Source organism: Clavelina lepadiformis, chromosome 2 (assembly GCF_947623445.1).
Source record: "Clavelina lepadiformis chromosome 2, kaClaLepa1.1, whole genome shotgun sequence".
Lineage (NCBI taxonomy): Eukaryota > Metazoa > Chordata > Ascidiacea > Aplousobranchia > Clavelinidae > Clavelina > Clavelina lepadiformis.
In genome coordinates, this window is record NC_135241.1 from 23,434,028 (window position 1) to 23,458,753 (window position 24,726).

At 38.9% G+C, this 24,726-nt stretch overlaps 4 protein-coding genes across 4 annotated transcripts; 3 read left to right on the forward strand and 1 right to left on the reverse strand.

Moving 5' to 3' along the window:
- The first annotated feature begins 687 nt into the window (after positions 1-687).
- Positions 688-10,794, forward strand: LOC143447431 (ATP-binding cassette sub-family C member 5-like). Its single transcript, XM_076947526.1, has 28 exons — positions 688-977; positions 1,206-1,361; positions 1,556-1,697; positions 2,358-2,500; positions 2,641-2,731; positions 2,832-3,005; positions 3,136-3,280; positions 3,757-3,908; positions 4,031-4,111; positions 4,226-4,491; positions 4,575-4,777; positions 4,900-5,020; positions 5,188-5,442; positions 5,653-5,771; positions 5,936-6,109; positions 6,286-6,391; positions 6,619-6,746; positions 6,844-6,926; positions 7,110-7,285; positions 7,422-7,488; positions 7,577-7,728; positions 7,842-7,928; positions 8,109-8,313; positions 8,559-8,725; positions 8,863-8,975; positions 9,148-9,386; positions 9,638-9,916; positions 10,124-10,794. The coding sequence occupies exons 1-28, from the start codon at positions 796-798 to the stop codon at positions 10,409-10,411; spliced, it is 4,494 nt and encodes a 1,497-aa protein (XP_076803641.1). The 5' UTR covers positions 688-795; the 3' UTR covers positions 10,412-10,794.
- Positions 10,795-10,952: 158 nt separating this feature from the next.
- LOC143446087 (jumonji C domain-containing protein 5-like) lies at positions 10,953-15,065 on the forward strand. The gene is made up of 13 exons (XM_076945572.1): positions 10,953-11,131; positions 11,262-11,464; positions 12,083-12,253; positions 12,461-12,524; positions 12,670-12,792; positions 13,191-13,342; positions 13,557-13,711; positions 13,774-13,831; positions 13,908-13,983; positions 14,073-14,189; positions 14,361-14,450; positions 14,536-14,702; positions 14,919-15,065. Exons 1-12 carry the CDS (start codon positions 11,087-11,089, stop codon positions 14,653-14,655), a joined length of 1,374 nt encoding a protein of 457 aa, XP_076801687.1. The 5' UTR covers positions 10,953-11,086; the 3' UTR covers positions 14,656-14,702; positions 14,919-15,065.
- A 348-nt stretch (positions 15,066-15,413) lies between these two features.
- LOC143446086 (sialin-like) lies at positions 15,414-19,492 on the forward strand. The gene is made up of 10 exons (XM_076945571.1): positions 15,414-15,865; positions 16,045-16,302; positions 16,388-16,475; positions 16,662-16,757; positions 16,828-16,952; positions 17,143-17,301; positions 17,427-17,559; positions 17,848-17,969; positions 18,101-18,217; positions 18,352-19,492. Exons 1-10 carry the CDS (start codon positions 15,563-15,565, stop codon positions 18,577-18,579), a joined length of 1,629 nt encoding a protein of 542 aa, XP_076801686.1. The 5' UTR covers positions 15,414-15,562; the 3' UTR covers positions 18,580-19,492.
- Positions 19,436-24,005, reverse strand: LOC143446088 (uncharacterized). The gene is made up of 8 exons (XM_076945573.1): positions 22,800-24,005; positions 22,410-22,478; positions 21,954-22,150; positions 21,513-21,747; positions 21,277-21,399; positions 20,533-20,671; positions 20,246-20,346; positions 19,436-19,937 (listed from the first exon to the last, which is right to left on the reverse strand). Exons 1-8 carry the CDS (start codon positions 22,822-22,824, stop codon positions 19,768-19,770), a joined length of 1,059 nt encoding a protein of 352 aa, XP_076801688.1. The 5' UTR covers positions 22,825-24,005; the 3' UTR covers positions 19,436-19,767.
- Between the last annotated feature and the right edge of the window lie 721 nt (positions 24,006-24,726).

The following is a 24,726-nucleotide window of genomic DNA, read 5'->3' on the forward strand; positions in this document are numbered from 1 at the left end:
GAAAATAAATAAGCTGTTTTTGTGGCGTGGCTTTACTTCTAATTTCGTTGTGAACTTATATAATGTAGACCATTTGAAAGTAATTTCTGTTCAAAATCATTGCGGTTACTTACGATCAAAGAAGTTCAACTCTGGTCCGTCGCAAGCCTCTGATGAAAAGCAACACGTGACAATGTTTGCTCTATTATGTCATAGGCTCTCTCACGTAGCTACTTTGACTTTTCACCCAGTGAACACTTCCGGACATCAAAGTGCTGAGTAATATCGGCTGAATAGGATTGCGATATAAAGTGAAAGCACACGACAAACTGACCGGACATCAAAGCAAGTATAGTCTCAGGCCACCGACTTTCCTGGTAAGCAAGGAAAACGTTTTACAATCTCATGTATGAGAACTTACTAATCAGCCTAGTTTAGTTACCTTTAGTTACCTTTAGCGTAGTCTGGTATGGAGCTATTTATTTTTTCATCATTAATTAAGCTGATTGGGGTATTTCTAAAGCACGCAAGTCAGCACCAAGGGAAAAGGAAATTGCTATTCAATAACTTTCGAAAGGTGAATGATCGGTCGGACATACCTGCAGCCTACGTTATCATGCATAGATTGTATCCAAAAGACAATAAACTGTCGCAGACAGATTATGTACAGGCTAAGACTCAGCACAACTTTTGCGCGTTTTGCTCGCTTACGTGATATGTTTTTGTAGTTTTTGTATGTATTTATCAAAAGTAGGTGATTGAAGTGTGTTTTGAAAAACTTTAATTGACGAAAAGAATATCAACAACACACCCAGCATGGCCAAACTTAATGGCACATCCGATCTCAAAAAAATGGGCAACGGCCATGCAAAGGAAGGAAGCCAGAATGGTAAAATTGTCACATATTTCGACGAAGATGATGACCCTTATGCAAGAGATGCAGATCATTCAAAATACTGGAGAAGTTTGCAGGCATTCAAGCCGATTCGACTGACAAAGTGAGCTTAAAACTTCGTTAAAATACGAAGCTGAGAAAATATAGAAGTAGCCTATTCTGAAAGCTATTGTGAACTTTACCGTACTGAAGTATACTAGAACTAGATATATACAAATATACCATACCAAGCGTTATTTAAAAGTCTAAGTATTTAGAATGATTACGTATAGGTGTGTAATGCTTAACTTTGACCGAGTGTTACGTAATATACAATTTTATGACGCAACAGGCGGAAAGTGCCTGCTCCGATTGACAACGCAAACGTCTTCTCGTTCTTTACTTTCTCCTGGTTGACATCAACCATATTGAAAGCGCGAAAGGGTCTGGATGCGAAACATCTTCCTCCTCTATCGAAGTACGATCTTTCGGAAACGTCCAAGGAAAGGTAAGTCAAATGCGTGACTCCTTGATGTACTTTTTAGTAAGCGCCAATAAATTTTCGACGGAAGGTTTTTGGCTTCAGTTGGTAAATATTTTTATGCCGACCTGAATTAGTTGCCTTAACAGTTGAATTCATATCGTCCATAAACTTTCAGTCTTTCCGGACACAATTTTACAGGGTTTTAATACGTTTTATAGGTTGACTCGTCTTTATAACGAGGATAAAGAGAAGCATGGAGTCCCTTCAATAAAAAGAACAGTCTTTCGTTACATACGAACGCGAATGATCGCTTCTGCCATCGCCATATCAATCTCTGTAACTGGTGCTTTTCTTGGACCTGTAAGTTTGCTGTCTCATTGAAATTACAAGTAATGATTTTTCGTGGCAAAACGAAATGTCTTTTCTTGTATGTTTTATTTTATTCTATGGGGAGAAATAACTTTGATATTTGTTATGTGACAACATACTGTCTTATTTTGTCACTTAAAGAAGCAGTGGGTGCTAATGCTATGTTTACATGGCGTAAAAAAAGGCTAACAAAAATGTCACTTGACCTTAAACTCAACGCCGGAATAATTCTAACTCCGTTATCAGAAGCCTAAAATTTGTTAGCAGATTCTTCAGTTTTGTTCAACATTTACACCCAAGTTAACCCTAACTCTCAACATAATCTAAAAACTTTGGAGCTTGGAACAAGTTTCTATACAGTAGTTGGCCTTCTGTCCATTGTGAAGTGGATTATTCCAGTATAGGTACATAGCTGGCTTCCCTGACAAAAGTCACCCGAAATCGTGTGATGTAACTTTTGAGAGAGAATTGTGCGGCTTTGGTGAAAGTTACTTCATAATAATAAACAGAAAATTTTACAGTCAAGTGCTTAGGAAAGTTACTCAATCTTCTTCCACGGCACAACTTACTTTATGACATCATATTGCTGCAATGAGTGGTACGAGCCGAACTCATGGAAATTGTTGGGGGAACTGAAACCGATATTTTTAGGCGTTCTTGGTGGACAGACTGGTGAATTTTGCCGACTTATCAAATCCAAGTCTAGGATACGGCATCGGCTTGGTCTGTGGACTAGCCTGCACCGAGTTCACTAGGTCAATTTTCTTTGCTGTTTTCTGGGCCATTAATTACAGGTAAACGACTAAACGTACTCTGAAGGCTTCACTGCTAAATATATATGCTTTTTATCTTAGAAATGTCCTACATAAATTGCTAACAACGATGTCAACATGTGTTGCTTGGTCAATGTAGTATTTCTAACCTTTTTACGCAGAACCGCGATTCGAGCAAGAGCAGCTGTGCTCTCCTTTGTCTTCCAGAAGATTGCCCGTTTGCGGAGTTTGAAGGATAAGTCAATCGGAGAGGTCAGTCTGAAATATCAGTTTAAATTGCAACCTTACAATTGAGTAGATTGCATCCTCACAATTGCGGACGCTAATTATGACGTCTAATGTTCTTTTTCAGCTGGTCAACTTGCTGGCAAACGATGGACAGCGACTGGCAGAGTTGATCATGTTTGGGGGAATTCTTTTTGGTGCTCCTTTCATGTTGATTGTGACGACAATTTTTTGCTGTATTTTCCTTGGATGGACTGCTCTTATAGGAATCCTTGCTTTTATTACTTTCATTCCCATACAGGTAATGAGAGAAGTTGTATAACTTACAAAAAATTAAATCTATGAAATCCAGTGGCCTCTGATGTAGCTGGTTCTGTGTTAATGCTCCATTCTCAGTCAACGTTTTACTTGGTCCTTCATCCCTTTTGTAGATGATTCTCGGGAAAACGATGGCAAAATATCGGCGGAAAACTATTATAATCACCGATAAAAGAGTGAGAATGATGAACGAGATCTTGACTTGTGTCAAACTCATCAAGATGTACGCCTGGGAGAAAAGCTTTGCGATAGCAATTGGTAAGACAGAAGTAATTGATGACGTAGGTGATCGTCTATTTCATTGAGATTGTGTTGATCGTGTATTCACTTGAAAATGCTGCTGATTAAAGCTGTTTGTGCACCACCTAGGTGTTTTGCGATTCTCTTGCATAACATCTTTTACAATAACCGCTCGCGAGATGACGTAATAAAACTAAGGACCGCGTTCAAATTGCTGACCTGGGCGCGGTTATGATTTTTGTTCAAACAGAACGTTATGTAAAGTTAATAATTTATGAAAGAGAGAGATTGGGTTCGAGCACACAACGTGGACTCAGTATGATTTTTATAATCAACTGACATACGTAGTTTGCGAACGATGACACAGCGTTATTCGGAGATAAACATTGACATTTGTGTTCATGTTGGCTATAAAAGAATTAATTTTATCATGGCATCATACCTAGGCACAAGTTTACAAACACAAAGCACTGAATTTTGCCCTTTCTTTTTAGAAAAAATCCGGGACCAGGAAAAAAAACTTCTCACAAAAGCGGGATTCGTCCAAGCCTTCATGGTGTCAATTGTTCCTATAGTCCCTGTGATGTCGACTGTCCTATTATTCCTGGTCCACACTCTCATAGGCTACGAATTGGACGCAGCGAAGGTGCTTAGTGCTGTTTTAGTTCATAACTTTACACAACTTTGTCATCTAAGTGAACATGAAAACTATTTGCCGAAGACACTTTAATGAAAGTTGGTGTTTAAAGTGATCGTGACATGTTTCAGGCTTTCACGATCATCGCAGTCTTCAACGCAATGAGAATCATTCTCGGAGTGATGCCGCAGGCAGTTAAAGCACTGTCAGAGGTGAGGCCATTGAACTGATAGGAGCTTAAATACAGTTGCAGGCTTTAGAAAGCCCATTTATCTACTGCTGTGTAATGACTCTTAACCTACTACTTTAAACGCTTTTTGCAACAGGTTTTCGTCTCCTTCAACCGCATAGACAGCCTGCTCTTGATGGAGGAAATGGAGGAGTATTACATCAAGACATCAAGTGACGAGATCGCGGTTGAGTTGAAGAATCTCACCAGTGCGTGGGATGCGATAGAGAAGATTGATATCACCAAGAAGAATCCCAAACGAATCGAAGCCGGCAACAGCAAACAGCAACCTGCAAACGACGACAACCCGGAGAAAACCGTGGAAGTCTTGTTCAATGTCTCCATCACCGTTCCGAAAAGGAGGTGCGCTCTTTTTTAGTCGGCAAAGTAAGTACCATATCGTCGCAGCAATATGTTGGTCCTTCAATATTTCTCTTGTTGCGCAGGTTAATAGGGATTTGCGGATCTGTTGGATCAGGAAAGTCTTCATTTATTTCTTCAATTCTGGGACATCTTCGAATCCAGAAAGGAAGTGTTGGCATCAATGGCACCCTGGCTTACGTGCCACAGCAAGCCTGGATATTCCACGCAAGTGTCAGAGACAATATCCTGTTTGGAATGCCATGGGACAAAGAAAAATATGATAAAGGTGTCATTAAATGTATACAGTGATTATAACGTCGTATTGAAACGTAAATTTATAAAAGCTATTGTTTATGTGTTGAACTATTTTCATATAGTTTTAGACTCTAATGACATAACTCTGTGTAGTGGTGGCAGCTTGCTCCTTGACCTCAGACTTTGAGATCTTACCGGACAAAGATTTTACTGAGGTTGGGGAGAGAGGAATCAACCTATCCGGAGGACAAAAGCAGAGGATAAGCTTGGCCAGGTACCAACCATGCTATTGTATTTCTTGTTACACTCTAGAATCTAGAGTCTAGATTACCTACACTGCATTAGCTCGGCTGGTTGTTGTAGAAGTTGTTGAAATGCAATTGCCCTGCTGCGTTGTAATTTTATTTGGGCTAACCACGTGGTTTTGGTTCTTATTTTCAGAGCGGTTTACAGCGAACGTGAAATCGTTTTATTGGACGATCCACTGTCTGCCGTCGACGCCCATGTTGGCAAGCACATCTTCTTCGAATGCATCAAGAATATTCTCGCAAACAGGACGGTGATATTCGTCACGCATCAGTTGCAATATTTGAAGGATTGTGACGAAGTTGTGATGCTGAAAGAAGGCAGAATTACTGAATATGGTCAACACAACGAGCTTATGACGAACAAGTCCGATTACGCCGAACTTATTGAGTGAGTTTTCGCATTCCTTCGAGTAAACTGAATAATTGCAGCTTTCACTTTGCTTCGGCAAAATTGTCGAAGATTTCAGCCTATGCTAATTTTTAACTAATGTTCTCTTAACGTTAGTCGCCTACATTAAGTCATAGTTGTATTACGTTTATGCATTTAGTTATAAGCCTAGTCTGGGAATTATGCAATCGTTGATTGTTCTTTGTTTAGTAATTTCTACCTTGAACAAGAGAAAGAGAAGAAATCCCACACAGAAGTGGTTGACACTGATCTAGTGAAAAAAATCATTCGTCAGAGGACAATAAGTGGAGGATCTCGTGTAAATTTAGGCGAGTCAAACTTTAACTGGATTATGCGACAGAAACCTATTCTTATGACTCGGATTTAAACGTTCGGTGACATCTTAACATAAAATAAGAAAAATTGACGGTAAATATAGTTAATTTGCTATTAATAACACAACATAAACGTATTTTTATGACGATTCTTGTAGACGACCGAGTTAGTCTCAGCAGTTCAATCGCTTCAAACAGCTTCAAAGCGTCTGGCTCTCCGACTCACTTCCGCCGTCTACCGAGCGTTCGATCGATAGCAAGCGTTGAGGCAGAGGGCGGTGTTGTCTTTACACACGATTATGACGATGAAGTGGAAGAAAACGAAAATAAAGGTGGAATCTTTTTTATATAATTTGAAAGGAGCGCATAATGTTTGTTTGTTGTCGTTGCATGATAGGCATGAAAAAATAAACCGAATGGAGGTAAAATTAATGGTATTCCTAGAATAAGGCTTTACCAGTTAAGAATCAGGTTTTACCGGCTTTACAATAACATGACTGATATTCAGGTGAAAAAGTGGAGAGGAAACCCGCTGTATTAATCCAGAGCGAGTCCAAAAGTTCTGGTTCAGTTTCTGGTTCAGCGTACTTGGCTTATTTCAAAGCAGCAGGAGGGTAAGACGAAGAGAGGTTGTCTTAAATTTTCTGTCTATTGGAATACAATTTCGCGAACTAAGTTAGAACAACGTTATGCGTCCATAAGCAAGCCATATGTTGCTAATAAGTAGCAACTGTTTGCCCAAATGATACAGATAAATACACGTTATGGCTTTTAGTATATGCTTTTTGAAGGTGGGAACTGTTAATTTATTGTTTTGTTAATGTGAGCCTTTTTTCTTCAGTTACTTACTAACCCTGTTCCTCGGAATTGCCATTCTTCTGCAAGTGTTTGGCATCACTTTGGACAATTGGTGGCTGAGCTTCTGGATCAACCAAGGGGGTGCATGTATCAACAACACATTAGCAGTTGGTATGACAGTTTTGCTGTTATGATTTATTTACAGTAAGAAAAGTGTTATGGTATAATACGTACATAAATATAACTTTGACACTCGCTTGCCTTCAAGGAAACGGTTCTACGACAGTTTCTCCGACTTGCTATGAAAGGGACCCTAACATATCAACCAGAGAAAACATATCTTTCTACCAGGTAAAAGCCCATAAAACCCCTAGATTTTTTCGAATTTTCTTACAAACTTTCTTAGTGCTGCAGATATGACATATTAATTATCTATCGTCACACATATACTACTGCGTAACCTTTAAAAAAAGACCTGTATGTCTGCTATAACATGATACGATGAAGATCGAACGTTTATCTTCTTCTTTGCAGATCATTTATTTCGTTATCCTTATCATCACACTTGTACTGGCCTGTTTTTGCTCGTTTTTCTACACCCGGAGCACAGTCGGAGCTTCCTCCAATCTTCATAATCAAGTTTTCCGGACTGTGTTTGGGAGTCCGATGTCTTTCTTCGACACGACGCCTACTGGAAGGATCTTAAATAGGTTTGAAAACAGCTTCTTATTCGGCATTAACTGTTTTGAAATTGGCTGCTTTTCTATGTCAAATTTTGATCAAAACTATGCCTCTTGAAATTGCTATTCTGGCAAACGCTTTTTCTGTATCTTGCATTCTGTGTAGATTTTCCCGTGATTTGGATGACCTTGACGTCCGCCTTCCACTGATACTGAACTTGTTTTTGCAGCAAGTAAGTTACCTCATAAAATAAACTCACCAGGTGGACAAGTGTGTTAATAACTGCATCCCTTAGCTTCATCACTTGTTCTCAAACGCAGTTTTTCTTCTTGGTCTTTGCCCTGATCACGATGATCATCGTCTTCCCGTGGTTTGCCATCGCGGTTGCCGTCCTGGCCGTGGTGTTTGGATTCATTTACGTTTATTTCCGGAGCGCTGTCAGGGAGTTTAAACGATTGGATAACGTGACCAGGTTCAAGATTACCTAAAAGAGATTTAAGCGATGTTTTGATTGAGACTGAAGATTATCTTCCGTTGTTTTGAACTTATGTCATATTTCAAACTTACTGGTTCTATGATTTTTAGATCACCCTGGTTTTCTCACGTGACTTCAACCATCCAAGGTCTCGGTACCATACACGCTTATGAAAAAACTCAGGACGTCATAAAAAGGTAAACTTACGATTTTAGACTTCTGGTAAACGTGCCTGACATGGCTTATTTGGATCATCGACTTATTGCAATTGCGAATGAGGTTCTTGTAGAGTCAGATGCAAACTTTATCATTCAAAAGTGACAAATGCTACTACCAAGCTCAGTAGCAAAATAAATATTCTGTTCCATTTCAATAAGGTTCGGTCTACTCATGGACGCCAACAGCTCGCCTTACTTCTCCTACTTGTGCTCGATGAGGTGGCTCGCTATAAGGCTGGACTGCTTGACCATCACCGTGACAGTGGTTGTTGCTCTGTTTGTCGTCTTTTCAACAATTTACCCTCAGGCTCTTGGTGCCACGTCGGCGTCGTTTGCTGGACTTGCCCTCTCATATGCGATCACGGTAATTGACTGGACAATTTATTGGGAAATTGAGGTTCATTTTGTAACCTTTGCAATTGTGAAGGTCGTATACGCTTTGTAAATTTATTTTTAGGATAACGCTAACACTGTGATCTAAATCTGTAAAATATTGAAAAACGCAGACGAAATGTGACGCGAAATTGGTCAATTATGGTAATATCTGTATTTAAGGATATTCAACTTCACATATTTACCCTGAAAACGTTGTCAATTACTTCTTCACAGATGACAGGTTTATTCCAAATCTGTGTTCGGTTCAGCGTCGAGACCGAGTCTTACTTCACATCGGTTGAAAGAATAAATGAATACATCAACGATTGCCCGTCAGAAGTGGAACCGGGCAAAACCTTTAAAAAGCCACCTAAAAATTGGCCCCAGAAAGGCGAAATTAGGTAAAACCCAACTGCCCGTCTATTACTTGGTTCTGGACAACTGTTTTATGTTATTCCTTGACAATCTCAATACGATTAAGTCAATCGCGTTTGATATTAATTGAGCTTTGGTTTCATTATTTAGTATTTTGTCACAGGCTTCAGCAAGCTAGCATGCGCTACAGACCCGATCTTCCACTTGTCTTGAAGCAAGTTAACCTCGTTATTCGACCAAAGGAAAAAGTAGGAATTGTTGGAAGAACTGGTTCAGGTATTTTTAATCGCTGCCTATACTTTCTGCTAATAGTTATAATCATTTCCAAGTAAGTAAACCGTTTTAGTACATGGACTATTGGACTTGTATATGATGAAACTTTAGGTTGTCTTGTAATCATATTTATACACTTTTCACTGGTATCTTGCCGTTATAACGAACATTTCAGGAAAGTCGTCATTAGGAACGGTTCTTTTCAAACTTGTCAATCTGTCAAGTGGTCGAATTTTGATTGACAATGTCAACATTGATGAAATTGGACTAGATGATCTCCGCAAGAATCTTTCGATAATTCCACAAGATCCGGTGCTTTTTGTTGGAACTGTTCGTTATAATCTGGACCCTTTCTCACAATATTCTGATGAGGAAATCTGGAAAGCGCTAGAGCGAACTCACATGAAAAACGCGGTAAGTTTTGTTGATTTTTATTTATTTCTTTACTTACTTTACTTTACTTTTATTTATTTTTAAAACGTAGCTTTTAAACAAACTTGCCATTTAAACGTTAGCTGAGTCGAATCAAATATAAAGACAACAAATTATAATTTTGTGGTTGTATTATAAGCCTGCAATCTACATTCTCCAACCAATTATGTTCATCAATATTCAGTTAGTTCAGTTAACTATCAATATTTTCCTCACATAAATTTTTAACCCAGATAAGTGAACTTGCTGAAAAACTTGAGGCGGAAGTTGTCGAAAATGGTGAAAATTTTAGCGTCGGCGAACGTCAGCTCCTGTGTATGGCGCGCGCCATCTTGCGGCACTCTAGAATCATTATGTTGGACGAAGCAACAGCTGCGATTGACAGCGAGACTGACAGTTTGGTTCAGGAGACGATACGCGAAGTGTTTAAGGATTGCACGATGTTAACAATCGCACATCGATTGAACACAGTTTTAAATTGTGACAAGATTTTGGTGATGGACGATGGAAAGGTATTCTATAATTTCGTTTGCTTGTAACTGCGTGTTTTTACTCACTTCAGTTACTGCATTATATCATCTCAGTTGTTTGTTGACTGTGAAGCGCCGTAAACAACGGCGTAAACATTAGTGAATTGTCATTAATATCCCTGTTTTGTTTGATTTATGTCGCCGCGGTTACAGCAACTTGAACTTGAAAACATATGGTTTACTTTCCAGGCTGTTGAGTTTGACGAACCGTCCACTCTTCTAAGCGACCCCACTTCTCACTTCTCTAAGATGGTTCTCGCAGCCGCCAACGTTCAAGATGACGATGACGTCATCGATGGTGATGACCATGACGTCATAGCCAGTGCTTCCAACGAATCGAACGAGTCCCATGAAGGCAGTTATGACAACCAGACTTATAACGATGACGAGTCGTCTGATCTGTCGTCTTCGAGGGTTCAAGTGAAGATTTATGACAATGGAGCTTACGAGAAAGAGCATCACGGAACAAAGTTTTAGTCGATTTGCAAACTTTTATGAAGCTGGTTTTAATTTAAATCTTGCATTGTCTCGTTTTCTTTTGACTGTATTCGTTTCACCACCAATTGTCCATGTTTTTTCAATTGCATGTTTTTGTAGAATCTTCTTCGGTTATTAATTATTCTTCATATACTGACGTAAGGTTCATGCTTGTATTAATTGTCCTAATTGTGCTTTATTGTTTAGTTATATTTTTATATCACTGTGTAAATTATGTTGAATCTTACTTTAATGTAAAATCAATGTCAAAGTTTCTGCTGAAATACTTTCTTCAGCACCTTTATGGCGTAAACGTTTTGCGTGTTTTAAACAAGTTTTTTTATTTTGCTCGTTAAAAGTAATAAATTTCCAACAAAACCTCCGTTCTTTTTCTTCTTTCCATGTGTTCTACCAACAACTATATGTGCTCTACGGGCGTATAGGAGAATATTTGTTACTGAGCTAGTTTCCTGTCGCGTAAACTGACGACAAGCTTATTGCTACGCAACATCTGGACGCAACGGCCGCTAGATTGTCTCCATATACTAGGGCTGGTATAAGTGTACCGTATATTTGGGAGGTAGTCTGCACGTTTCATGGATGCACGTTGCGCCGATCTGCAGTTAAGGCCGTTCAGTTAAACGCAAAGTAGAAATTCTAAAGTTTTTTAGAAGAATGAATGCAATTAAAATCAGGTTTATTTTGTCTTACATCATAGTGGTAAGTTATTGTTACAGTTAACAAAGAGCTTCAGTTTCTTGTCTTCTAGCTTTCATGTCTGTCAAGTATGGTCAATCTGCACGTTACAAAATCTTATAGCATCGCGAAAACAACCGTATTATTTTCTCAGGTTCTGTTCTTATCACGTGCTGTTGAAAGTCATGACAATTTGCAAGGTCATATGGAACCGCTAGGGAGCGCCGGGTCGTACTTTAATGTGCCATTAGAAAACGAGTTTCCTAGCACTCGCACGTTTTTTAATAACTATGTTGTGCCGGGTATCCCGCTTTTAATGAAAGGTGTGTTAGTAGATTCAACACCCGTCAAACAATGGTAAGTGCATAAGAATTACCACGTTATTTATACACTAATTCACGGTAAGAAGTCGACTAACCGTGTTAGTTTGTAAAATTCCACTTCCTTCATGTGTGTGTGTCTGTGTGTGTGTGTGTATGTGTGTGTGTGTGCAAAATTCCACTTCCTTCATGTGTGTGTGTATGTGTGTGTGTGTGTGTGTAGTGTGTGTGTGTACTGTGTAGTGTTTAGATTACACCTTCTCCATTTAAATCGCACTTCCATGCAGTCGCTGCTTTATCCGTGGTTGCTCATCTGGCAAAATGGTGGCTGCAACGTAACGTTGATGTATACACGGACTGGCGTCATCGTAGTAGCGTGGAATGTAGATTTAACTTCGATATAATTGCAAGTTAACCAGAACGTCTATTTAATGAGAAGTTAAGACATAAGGTTTGACCACCTCTTATTGAGAAGTTCTACACAATCACAATATATTGTTGATTATTATTGGTTATGGCAATCTGTGTCTTATCATAAAAAACACCGCGTAAAAGAATGGTAATAGAAAATCCTTTTTAGTGCCAACGATTACATCATAAGTCGCAGCATATGAACCGGGTAAGTGAAAACTTAACGAAAACACGGGTTTTATAGGAACGATTCCTTCTTCGTCAGTCACCCTGACTCGGTTGAAGAGGTGATCGTTGAAAAAGGAAAGAAAGAGATTCGTGTGAAGCCAAAAGTTAAAGTTCCATTTCGAGATTTTGTGACTGAATACAAGTCGAACGATATTTACATGGTCAATGAGGTTCCACAATTCTTGAGGTGGGTTTGTTGAAGACGTTTTACTAGAAATAGTTGCTGACTGGAGATGCTTGATTTCTATACATAGCTTATACAATGTATATACTGCAGCTCTGTTTGTTTGAGCTGAATACAGCTTTTCCCAATTTTACCGCATGTGCCATATCTAGTATTTCAATCTGGTGTTGGATTTTGTAACAATACTTATTGAAAAAAAAATTTATTTAGACACGATGTTGAATTGCCGGAACCACTGCAATGCGAAGCAATCGAAAAAGATTTAATTGCAAATGTGAGTTGACATAACAAAAAGAGTGCGGTAAGGTTTTAACTTACCTGCAAAATTCTGCAAACCAAAACTCATAAAACCATTCCAATCTTGCTTTGACTACAACAATTTCTTGTTCCTTATTGGTTACATCAGTAAATAATTTCAGGTTATGTGGTTTAGCAACGGAGGTACCAAGTCTGTTCTCCATGCAGATGAATACAACAACGTCATATGCCAGTACCGAGGAAGCAAGAGAGTTGTCCTTATCAACATGCTTACAACTGATGACGTAAGCGGTACCATTTCATGAGCATTGAGCTACCTTTGTACTGTTCAAAACTAATCCATACCAGCTTGGTTACAGCCTATTTTAGGCTAATTGCATTATTGTAGTATACAATACTTTGTTACCCGGTCCGGTGAAAGAACTTTGCGTTTCTTGAGGTGGGTTTCCCAAAGAAAATTTGTAGTTTTTTGTGCTGCGTTACTGCTTCGTCTAACTGTTATATGTTTTAGTCTAATTAAGATTCTTAGTTTATTAAAATACATAACAATTACGAAGTACAAGAAAATAGAATCAATCTGAAAATGTTCTTGAAAGATTGATTGCAGGCAGAGATTTATGATGGTCATGATGTCACAGAAACAATTTAAAAATATTAATAGTTACTGAATAATTGAATCTAGGATTGGGACAAGGAGATCATAGACAAGGTTGGAGCTTATTCTGGTGTCGACGTTGACGCCGTGAATTATATGAAATATCCTTCACTTGCACGCACAAGATATGGAATAGTGGACATGTCAACCGGAGATTGCTTATTTATTCCTTTACTGTGGTAAGCCCTAACCCCAACCGGTTACATGCAGTCCATAATAGCCTTCAGATAACAAATGGAAGAAATAGCAAACGTGCTAAGGTGCATTTTGAGTTTGAGTAGACTTATCGCGCTCGGAATTCTATTTACTCGAGAAAAAAGAAATTCGCATCACCTTGCCTTGATAAGGTATGACGTAAACTTAATTGACGTCACCGCCTTTATGACGTCATAGGTATCATCAGGTAAATTCTTTCGGAAATAATCTTGCGATAAATATTTGGTTCGTTGATGCCGGATCCCGCCACGTGGATCTCACGGAGGAGAGATGTGGAAAATTTTGTAGTCGTCCAACGTTGGACCAATACCGATTTGAACAGGAAAATTCCGGTAAGCTACTGCTGCAGCGATATGTCGTTTGAAGGCAAATCACGCTATTTTAACGTTTGTAGATGCAGCAAGCGACTATCTTGACTCTTCAGTTGTTAAAGGGAGTCAACCTCCACTGTCGTGAGTGCAATGTTTCGCACGTTGTCAGACTTATAATTTCATTGGCAGAATCTGAACATCTTGTGTCATGCTTTAGAATTAAGATCCTTCTATTATTGAAAGAAAAAAAGAAAATTTCCACGGAAGACGTTCTGAAATGGATCAAAGACTTGGTGAGAGAAGCGGCATTTAGGATTAGCAACTTGTTAAAGCAATTGTGATGCTTGGCATGACTTGATATTTTGTAACCTTTCGCTCATAGAGAAATGACTTAAGAAACCCACGTGATCTATCGTCACGCATCATTGCAACGATGGATATTAACAGGAATGGCGTCGTAGATGTTGAGGATTATAAACGAATAACGAAAGATGAACAGGTACAGGCCTAATTATTTGTCTTCAATGCTGAAGATACTGTAGACTACAATGTACATTTACTGACCATGTTATCTGAAACATATACTTTTAAAATCCATTATCTTGGTATTGGTGGGTAAATTATAGGAAAACTACATTACAAATGAAACTTATTTTTCAATTTTTGACAGACCTTTCTGAACATAGCCAATGAAGTTGATTACGCGCTTAACAAGTATATTGATGTGCAACCGCTAGCGCTCGTGAGGGAGCAGAAGTTGGTAATGAAAAGTCTGCATTTATAAATATTTTATCTAAAAAAAGAAAAAGTAAGATATATTGTAAGGATTACTTTTAACGTTTTAGAAATTGACGCGTTTGTTGGTTCAACGTGGCCTTCTAACAGTGGAGAAAGCATCTCTATTTTATGGGAAGAAGATCATGGAAAACGAAAGAGTTCTTGGGGCCACAAAATCTGAACTATGACGAAAGATTGATGATCGTTTTTAATTTGTTTGATTTTTTAGCAATCGGTACTGCGTTTCGTCTTCATCTTTGTAGTGATTTCCACTTAAATAGAATATTGCTAAATGCAAACAAAGCATTTTTTTTGCAAAAGTTTTTGCTTTTCAAAAAACGTTTCCGCATTGTCTCTTTAAGAGACCAATGCTTTCGAATAATTAATTGTAGAACTGGTTCTCCAGACAAGATATGAGCAGTTATGAATGTTCTCGTTTTAACCAACCAAGGTGACCCTTCTAAGAACCTGCAAGGTGTCGCTTCTTGACGACGTAATTTTTCACCCCGAAGAAAACTTCCCGTCGTATCATCGAGGTCTGAGTGATGGATAAGATCCATAGCAGGTGTAGATGACTGATTGATAGCTTTCAGGAAGTGAATCCAATCTGCTTCTTGGAATAAAACCCGGTGGTGGAATCGAAAAATTTAGTTTGGTAAAAACTTACCGTGAAGGAACGGCCTTGTTTCAGCAGTAGTGACAAGTAATGCGAGCTAACAAATGGTTGGTTATGTCAGCTTACATTAATCACTGAATTTACATGATGTAAGCTAGTAAAAGTGTGCCCGTCTATGCGTATTCACTAAGTGTAGGTTAACAAAAGTGTGCAAAGTTGACACAAAGTTCTGTCTAACTATGTTTTGGAAAGTTTGTAACGAAAAACTTAGCCAAGTGTTCATAAATTTATGGTCGGTAGATGTTTTATTTCTTATCTATATATGTTACGAGAACAGGTCGGAATGCAAAATTTTTTAAGGAAAATACTTACGTAAAATTGCTAAGCATTTTCACTTATAATGCTATAAGTGTTAACTTTAAACTTACGTTCAAACACGTTCAGTTAAGCTTCATAGGGGAGCAGGCCACTACGACACCATGCAAGGCAAGAACGAGAAAATTTATTCCAGCAACGGAAGCAGGCCGGTCTTGAAGAGGCAAACATCCACGACTTCTTCCAGGATGAGGAAGATGGAGAGCTGGATAGAATGTCGCTTCGTCCTAACCGGCCTCTTCTTCTTCGGACTGATGAACCTGTACATGATGCGGGCGAATCTCAGCGTTGCCATGGTAGCAATGGTAAACTCGAAGCAGACGGCGACGACAAAGAATCAGACCATTACTGAGTGCAACTTGGATCAAAGCAAACAAGTTACATCGGACTTCATGAACGTGACAGAGGTTCGTGTGAACTGGTGCATGACTTGTCAGTTATCACCTTGCCTTATCCAGTTTTAATTAAAAGCCTTCAGTTCAAGAAGAGTCTTGAGTTGACTAAAAAGTCTTTGCTTTGGTTAGGACTTCACGCATTTGTCATGATAGTTTGTTTTTAAATGTTTCGGTTCCGTTTTCTTTTTTAGGATGATCCCTTCGAGCATCAGACAGCACCCACCTTCGACTGGGACCCTGCAACTCGCGGTTGGATACTCGGTGCTTTCTTTTACGGTTACTGCACGACCCAGATCTTAGGCGCTTATCTGGAGCACAGATTTGGTGGCAAAATTGTATTTGGTTCAACCGTGTTTCTTGCCTCTGTTCTAACCCTTCTCACGCCCACCATGGCTAAGCTGGGCCCAGGAGCGCTAGTTGCAACCAGGGTGATGCTAGGAGTTGTGCAGGTAGGTACCGTTGTCGTAATACGCGGTAATAAAAATAACTTGTACTGATGGTAAAAAGCTTAAATTTGATCCCTATAATTGCTAGGGGCCGATGTACCCAGTCCATCACGGAATGTGGGGCAAATGGGCCCCGCCGTTGGCTCGATCTCGGCTTATCTCATTCGCCATAACAGGTTGGGACATCTTTGAATTTAAATTATTTTTGCCGAAAAAAAGGAAGTTAGTTAGAGGCTGTTTAAACTTGTATTAGTAGGCAATATACCGTACCGTAACATTATTCTTCTATACAAATGCCGCAAATTGTTTGAAGATAAACGTTCAAAGCCATATAAGTTTCGACCTTTGCACTTCCTACTCAGGCACCTACACTGGTACCGTCATTTCTTACAACCTGTCCGGGTACCTGGCCAGGTATGGATTCGCCGGCGGATGGCCATCGATATTCTACGTCGTAGGTGAATTGCTGCTGCAGTTGATGGTTTTTTAAACTTTAACAGCCTTAAAACTGGGCTGTTTATGCTGTAGGTTGCTGTGGTCTCGTTTGGTGCATCTTCTGGGCGATTTTCGCGTTCGATTCGCCGGCAAAACATCCACGAATATCGGAACGCGAGCGGCGTTTCATCGAGCAATCTATTGGGACCTACAACGACGTAATTATATTAAGATTTGAGTTTGTGGGAGTTCTAACAATAGGCTCAAACTCGCAGCAAATCATGATGTTATCATTTTCTGTAGTCTACTTTTTAAAAGTTATAATTAAAATAGAAACTTTTGAATTTGCCGATTAGGACGGCATACATTTACGTACAGAACTGTCATTGGAGTTTTGTTACACTTTAGAAAGACGAAATGCCCGCTATTCCCTGGAAAGGCATTTTTTCTTCCACAATTTTCTGGGGACTTTTCCTCGGACATTTCTGTTCAAATTACGGAGTCTACAACCTGCTCACCAACTTGCCTTCCTACATCGACCAAGTTTTCTCTTTCGACTTAAAAACGGTAAAAACCAATCAAGCATCGATGACAAAACCAAAAATCCGTGATAATAAGAAAATTTAAAACCTGTCGATACATAAACTGTTTCAAGAATTTTGTCTTTTAAAGATTTTTTTTTATTCTGGCAGAGTAGCGCGATGGCCGCCATCCCGTTTACTTCCATCTGGTTCTTCACGACGATCGCAGGGTACATGGCTGATTTCCTCCGAGAGCGCGGATGGATGAAAACTCTCAACGTTCGAAGACTCATGATTGCAATCGGTTGGTCTTCTATTTTTTAATATTTTGAATTCTCTTTTTGTGGGAATTTCTTTATTTTTCTGTTTATTGATTTGTTCATACTAACCAAATGACTCGACTTGACTTGAGTCTTAAAAATCGAATGACTCGACTTGCGAATCGAGTTTGATGACTTGGTTACGACTCTGATTCATTTATTTAGGTGGTGTTTGTAAAGTTGTATGCTATCGGTCACCTCCACATTATTTTTATATCTGCGGTGACATTGCAAAAATTTATACCTCAAGCAATTTTATTTTTATTTTTTAGCTCAATTCGTCCCAGGCATATGTCTCATCGCTGCAGGGTATCTTGGCTGCAACCCAGTCGCTGCTATAACCATGGTCGCCCTGGCTGCTGGATTTGGAGGGTTTGCTACTCCCGGGTTTAAAGTAAGACAGGAATAACCTTTTAAGAATAATTCCAAATGTAAAGAAACCTTTTCAAAAATTATCACGGACCATGGATCTAACCTAATTGTACATTCAAAGTAAACACGCTGCCATTTTGATATCATTCAAAGGTTTGCCACGTTGAAATTGCGCCGCGATATTCTGGAATCTTATACTCGCTCACAAATACGTTTGCCACCATGTCCGGCCAAGTGTCACCGTTGGTGGCCGGTTACGTCACTGGAAATGTGAGTTTATTTGACAAAATTTTCGCTTTAAAGCGCTGAGAAGCGAACAACTCCGTAAATATTTAAAGTTTATTAAGTTTGTTGAGAAATTTTAACATTTTCGTGCGTTCATTAATGAATTTATAATCAAATAGGTCCTAGACGTCCATCAAGCATGGCGTATTGTGTTTTTCGTGGGCGCCGGTATATCGGTGCTGGGTGGTGTGATAGTTTTGTCGACACTTAACACCGATGTACAGTCTTGGGCGAAAATCGAGGAAGATTTCTATGTCGATGACGAAACAAGGCTTAAGAAAACATCTAGCGCCGCCAGCGAATTCGATGAGATTGGTGAAAGCGAGTTCAACTCTGAGAAGGTTTAGTTTAGATGGTGGGTCTGGACTCTGGAGTATGAAGCACTGAGTCAAGGGTATAATAGCAAATGTATGTTTATCTGTGGAGAATCATTTCAGTTACGTTTTATTGTAAGTAAATGGAAAAAGTAGCTTTCGCAAAGTTTTCGTCTCCCATTTGTTAGGTTTTATTGTGCCATTATTTGAAAGTGACATCCAGGCATGTTTTTGTACAGTTTTGTAATTGTCCTCTATTTATGTGGCCACAAGAGTGTTGCAATCCAAACAAACAATTTTCTCCTAAACTGCAAGCGAATGTATTTTTGTAAGAGTTTGGTGCTGCTCTAAAAAGCCACTTATAACCTGGTGCGGAATTTGCCTCAAAATTCTTTCTTTTTGACTTGGTAATTTAATCCCGTCTTATGGGAAGGAAGTTATACTCGGTATAATAATTGATGCTTCTGCCGGATGTGGAAGCTCGAAATGCGGCAGGACGTGGCAGAAGTTATCGATCTGGTGTATATACGCGCCTATTAATCAGAAGGTATAATGCTGTGAGTTGCATTTGGGCCACTCTGCACAAAACCCGGCCAAAACTTGCAGCGGTTTACTTTATGTTGTAGATAGAGAAGCGCTTGTCATCATCATATACAGAACTAAGTTGTGAGACTATTTGAAGTTAATTTCATATCTGCTTTAGCATTCGCTGTACATAGTCATCAAATCAACATAATCACTTCCATGCGATCTAAGTGCAATACCGTGTTTGAATTATATATAGAATGTATATTGAATTTCAGTATTGTTGAAAGTGTTATGTATCCCTGAAATGTTGTCGTTGTAATTATTGCTTTATGCCTGCGTAATACTACACATCAGTTCTGTATGTTGGTACAACGAATGTATATTGCTGTATTCGGCATAAATGGGAACAATACTGACGTGTGCAAAATATTGGCATCATATTTACTATATAATAAAATAATTGAAAGTTATAAAAAGCAAAGTAAAAGGCGCTTTAAAAGCTGAAACTGAAGCGGGAAAAGATTGATAATAACAACTAAAACAATCGGCTGCTGCACTTCACACCTTCGTTGGACTTTAGTTCAAACGTGACCATTGGTCGGTCCGAGCAAGGAAAGCCAAGGCATTTACCTTGACTCCGGTTTTGCGGTTATTATGGCACCGAATAAAGTCTTCCCGAAGAACGTCACATTTTCAATTGTGATCGACGGTTTCAAAAGAAAGTTCGACTTGGTCGTCGTTTTCTCTCGCTTTCGCCTTCTTCTCCTTTTTGACGCAATAATCGGTGACGAAACAAGCAATAATGGAAATGATAATGAAACTACTTACGGCAGAGGCGCCAAGCGCGACTCGAAAACCGAGTTCTATAAAATAAAAAGCAATATTACTGAGAATTGTAAAACAACAGACTAGTTTATTGTTACGGAGGCTACAACTAATCGTCACTCTATAAATACGAAAATATGATATACCAAAGTTCTAAAGTTTTCTCGATCAAGAATTTGCATCACTGCGCTATATGCGTTCATTTACATGTTACCGATGATATCGATGTAACATGAATCGCCTCCTGGCTCCTGCGGGCAGTGCAAAGATCGAAAAGTGTAAGACGCCTGTTTCGCCAGCGCCACACCCAGGTTGCTAAACTGTTGAGCCCCCCAACGCTACTTACCCATGCCACACGAGACATCGGACGCCGACCAACCTTCTAGCCCACATTCAACAACAGGCACGGCCGCCTCACCCGTCGAAGGGTCTAGAAGCTCGTAATATCTGGGAAAGAAAATGGCTATTATGATGAATTTTAGCAAAATTATGATGGCACTCAGATTCTCTTCATTTCACATAAAAACAATTTAATCGTAGCAGTCAATAGGGTGAGGTGTCAATAGGGTGTCAATAGGGTGTCAATAGGTCAATAGGGTGATGCTATTTGGTTCACATAAGTAAATTACTTGCCTTTGGCATCCAAATTCTATAGTGGTCTTGTAGGGCAATTCATTCGACGGATTCGTAACAACTCTTCCATCTGGAAGAGTGATCGTTCTTGTCCCCAGCACTGGGGTACTGGGCATGTCGTACAGGCGGCACGTGATCACTAAATATGACGTATATTGTCATTTCTATATAGAAAGTGGTTTTTGAATCTGATACTCTTGTTCAACAGTTCATTGTGACGTATGTAGGCTAAACTCATTTTCGTACGATACTTTGGATTAGAGCTTTAAAAGCATGGCCTTTATTGTCCGAAGTTTGGGGAGAAATAATAAAAAAATTTTGAAGAGTTTCTCGGTTTGCTAAGACAGGAACCTGTTTTAAACCAAAGTTTACTAAGCAAGGACCAAATTATCCTTTCTGAGTCAAGAAAACAACAGAATTGCAGTTTGCTGCCAAGTTTTGAAAATTTTGCCATTAAACTTTTTACGTGTCGCATGTAAAGCAACAAATAACCGATTGTGCGAGTAACAAACGAGAAAAGTTTCTTGACCTTGAGCAGGCCCGTTACTAAAGTTCCTTGTATCTCCAGAAAGAGGTCCTTACAGTTTCCAATATAAAATCAGCGTATTCAGTCTGAGTCTATTAAATGGCAAACGGCCCACATTTAGGGGAAAACTCACAGAGAATGCAGCAAGCAAAGTTATTCAATTGTAGCTCAAGCGTTTGGTTAAAAAATGCTGGGGGAAAAATCTTTGCAAAACTTACCTTCACAAATCCTTCCCTTGCCCTTGTACCCTTCCAAGCAGGCACACCTGAAACCGGGCACCGTTTCAATACATTGCGCTTGTGGCGAGCAGTCGTCAAGGTCCGAAGAGCATTCATTGACATCTTATAAACAATTATGTATTTTTTTCACAAACAAGATCGGCATCAAATCGCATTTTAATAACCAACTTTCCAACAGTTAAAATAATTTTTCACAAAGTTTAAGACTTTTGTACCTACAACAGTTCCAACAAACTGAACTTTTGACCCAGGTCCAAATATAGCCTCAATCGAAGCGTCGGTTGAAAATATCCTCTGGACAGCGTCATTAAAATATTTCGCCTGTGCTGTGCTGTTGATTGGCGGGGAGGGTCGATCCAGGTAGATTGAAAAGAAAATTCTAATATTTGTTGCGTCTTGTTGGTCTACAGACGATCCAACTTCACGTACACTTGCACTGGTGCTTCTTATCTGGTGCATGTGAAGATTGTTTCATGAATAATGATCTAGTAATTGCCTAAATGACTTTACAGAGTATCACTGATGCTTGTAAAGCTCTTCCAAGTTTCTATTATCCAATCATATTATGACGTCATATTAACAAACTCAACGCCATCTCTTTAACAACTGAGTATTCGTACAGAACCTAAACTCTGTATAGCCTGTATGTTATTTACCATGTCGTTTACGGCCGTAATATTCGTTGAGGTCGTGTTTTGGGAATTTTCGTTCCGATAAGTGATGTTTCCGTCTAGTCTTAGTAATGTGACCTCACAGAAGAGTCCACTGTAACCTAGCGCGCATGAGCATCGCGCGCACACACCCGTGCTTTCGACGTCACAGCTTCCTCCGTTTAGACACTGGATAGGTCTGGCTACCACAAGTGATAAACAAAATTGAACCGGGAAATTAACGGTTCGGGTATCCTAGATAATGCGTTATATTCGAATTTCAATTATTACAACCTGTTTATAATGTAATCGCTGTCTCTAAGGTTACAGCGAGGTTACAACATTGCTTAATGCCAATTTCTACATAAAGTTAGACATTTGCACAAGCCCTTTGTGGACGTATGTCCGCTATATGCCAACTGTATTGAGGTTTCTGTGTTAATATTATAATGCATTACTTACTAGTTGTACTGATGGTTTTCACCGTAGTGCTAGGCTGGGCGACCACGAATTGAGAAAGCGAGTAAAGTGCTGTGCAAACAAAAGTTTAACGAAGTGAAAATAAGTCGACGAGAAAGTTGTAAATTGTAAAAAATCTTGCTATTGCGCCCCAGTGTAAATAAACACAAAGCATTTTGCCGTTTAAGACAAACTGGTGTACTGTAATGCACAGTGGGTTTTAGTTATTAGCTTTCAGCCAAGCTCTGTATCAGTTTACTGAGATTCAATACTGATTAATTACTGTTCAATTTATTCTACTACAAAAGCTATTTTTATTATTTTCAATTCAGAAAATTTCACGTAAAGCAAAGAACTGTCTTATTCTATCCACAATTTAATCAGAATTCTTACCTGTCAGGTAAAACACAAAAGCCATAACCGTACTACAGCGGAGCTCAACAAACAACCTAAAATTATGCTGAAAATATGAATCTGCTACGTTCTACGCTGTCAACTTCCTCTATTCAGCTTTTGCTCATCAACAACGCAATTCAGAACACGGCCCGGGAAGTTGTTACGTCATTATACGCTCTTGGGTCATGCGTGTTGTGTTGTAATAATTGCATTGACTTGGCAAGTTGATCACGTGTATCAACTGTTAAGTTCTGACTATCAATCATTTAAAAAATTACATATCTACGATTTCCGCATTATGCCACTGTAACTACCGCGATTGTTGCTGTTTAAGCCGGTATGGCGTGTGATCATGGCAACTTACTTTTGGAATTTTGTTTTTAATATACACGCAAGGTGGCAGTGCTGTACAATATATAACTCAGCAAGCGGAGACTTGGGTAGTTTTTCCAAACACTTCGCGCAAGTCACTAAATACAATGCAAAATTATAACAAACTTTTAAAAGAAAATAAAAAAATGTTAAGCTTATTCGAAAGACTTGCTATAACTTGTTATATTTACCAGACTAACATTTACAAAAGTTAAATTTCATGACTTGTCGCAATTGATTAATACCCATGCTAGCAAGTATCTATTGTTAATATTCAATAAATGTTGCAATTCATTCATTTACTGTATATGTACGTCGTTTATTGATTTAGGATACCACAGCTACGCAATTTCTTGTCATTCTTATTGACCTATTTGTGACAACATAAAGGATAAATTATGACGTGGTATGCAATCTTTTTTTGTTGGAAGAAACTAGCATCACAGCGTGTGGGCGGTTAAATGGCTTATTTGTCTGAAGTAATATGCTTCAAAGTCATGCACGTTTTCTAACAAGCTTTGAAGCTGTCTTGTTTGTGATATGCGCTCGGATAATTGTAACTCGCTCTGCAAAACTTGAAAAGATTAAGCCGCAGTCTAATATTGATCTCCTCAAAATAATGAAATCTTGTTAAAGTAATAACTTCGACTTGGCTAACCGTTCGACGAAAAGAGAAAATAGATTTGTTCCAAATAAAACAAACACATGAAAGATTGAAAGCCTCTAACTTTCCACACGTCAGGGGAACTGCAGCAAAATTTAGATGACCTCGAAGCAAAGTTTAGAATAATCACAAGCTTACTAGTTATCCGCCTACTGATGCCGGCAACTAAAGACAAAAATAGGCTCGCACTGTCGTGCAGGTGACGCTTCTTAAACGTCACAATGGTGTTTGGCGTCATAGGATAATGTTAGCCTTTAAAGTAAATATTTCGGTCTAGTTTTGCTATGTTGAGACCAGGTGGCGTATTACAAAATTTTATTTTATAAAATAGATTTATTTGTTGCGAAGGTGTAAATATGCAATTGTGTCAAAACGGTTATTATAAAGATTGGTTGCTTTAAACCAACAGATTAAAAGACAGAGTGTAATTTTTTTTTCTGTGAAGAAGCGAAGAAAAAAATGCCCGGAATGTTCGTATTAGAAGGGGATGGGGGTTGGGAGAAAGTTGCCGAAAAGAATTCAGGGTAGTTTGTCATTATAATAAGTTTATGCTGGCCGTTGGATAAATTAAATTTGTCGATGAGATTATGTTTAAAGGATGCATCGCAGGAGATACATATACATACATATATTTGAAAAATGGTGATTTATTTCGAAATGTTTCCAATCAGAAGTAGACCAAACTTATTCGCTTGAAACCAACCACTTACTGTAATGCCAAAATCGTACGAGATGCTTCAAACTATGGCAGCTCTCTCTCGCTGTCTCTCGCTCTCTCAGTCTCTTGAAAAAAAGCAATCAGGAAAAAGAGAAAAAAGCGATCCCGTAAAGATTACAAGCCTCGCATTAAGCGAATATCGTCGTGTTAGCAATAGACGGCATTTGAAG

Bases quoted from the DNA above. Each gene is read 5' to 3' on its own strand.
- LOC143447431 (XM_076947526.1), top strand. From the start codon at position 796: ATGGCCAAACTTAATGGCACATCCGATCTCAAAAAAATGGGCAACGGC. The intron at 4,112-4,225 runs GTGAGGCCATTG...TTTTTGCAACAG, and splicing joins CAGTTAAAGCACTGTCAGAG to GTTTTCGTCTCCTTCAACCG. The intron at 8,976-9,147 runs GTATTTTTAATC...CGAACATTTCAG, and splicing joins TGTTGGAAGAACTGGTTCAG to GAAAGTCGTCATTAGGAACG.
- LOC143446087 (XM_076945572.1), top strand. From the start codon at position 11,087: ATGAATGCAATTAAAATCAGGTTTATTTTGTCTTACATCATAGTG. The intron at 12,254-12,460 runs GTGGGTTTGTTG...AAATTTATTTAG, and splicing joins GAGGTTCCACAATTCTTGAG to ACACGATGTTGAATTGCCGG. The intron at 12,525-12,669 runs GTGAGTTGACAT...AAATAATTTCAG, and splicing joins AAAAAGATTTAATTGCAAAT to GTTATGTGGTTTAGCAACGG.
- LOC143446086 (XM_076945571.1), top strand. From the start codon at position 15,563: ATGCAAGGCAAGAACGAGAAAATTTATTCCAGCAACGGAAGCAGGCCG. The intron at 16,476-16,661 runs GTTGGGACATCT...CTTCCTACTCAG, and splicing joins TATCTCATTCGCCATAACAG to GCACCTACACTGGTACCGTC. The intron at 17,970-18,100 runs GTAAGACAGGAA...TATCATTCAAAG, and splicing joins TTGCTACTCCCGGGTTTAAA to GTTTGCCACGTTGAAATTGC.
- LOC143446088 (XM_076945573.1), bottom strand. From the start codon at position 22,824: ATGGCTTTTGTGTTTTACCTGACAG. The intron at 21,748-21,953 runs GTAAATAACATA...CACATGCACCAG, and splicing joins TTACGGCCGTAAACGACATG to ATAAGAAGCACCAGTGCAAG. The intron at 21,400-21,512 runs GTACAAAAGTCT...ATTGTTTATAAG, and splicing joins GTTTGTTGGAACTGTTGTAG to ATGTCAATGAATGCTCTTCG.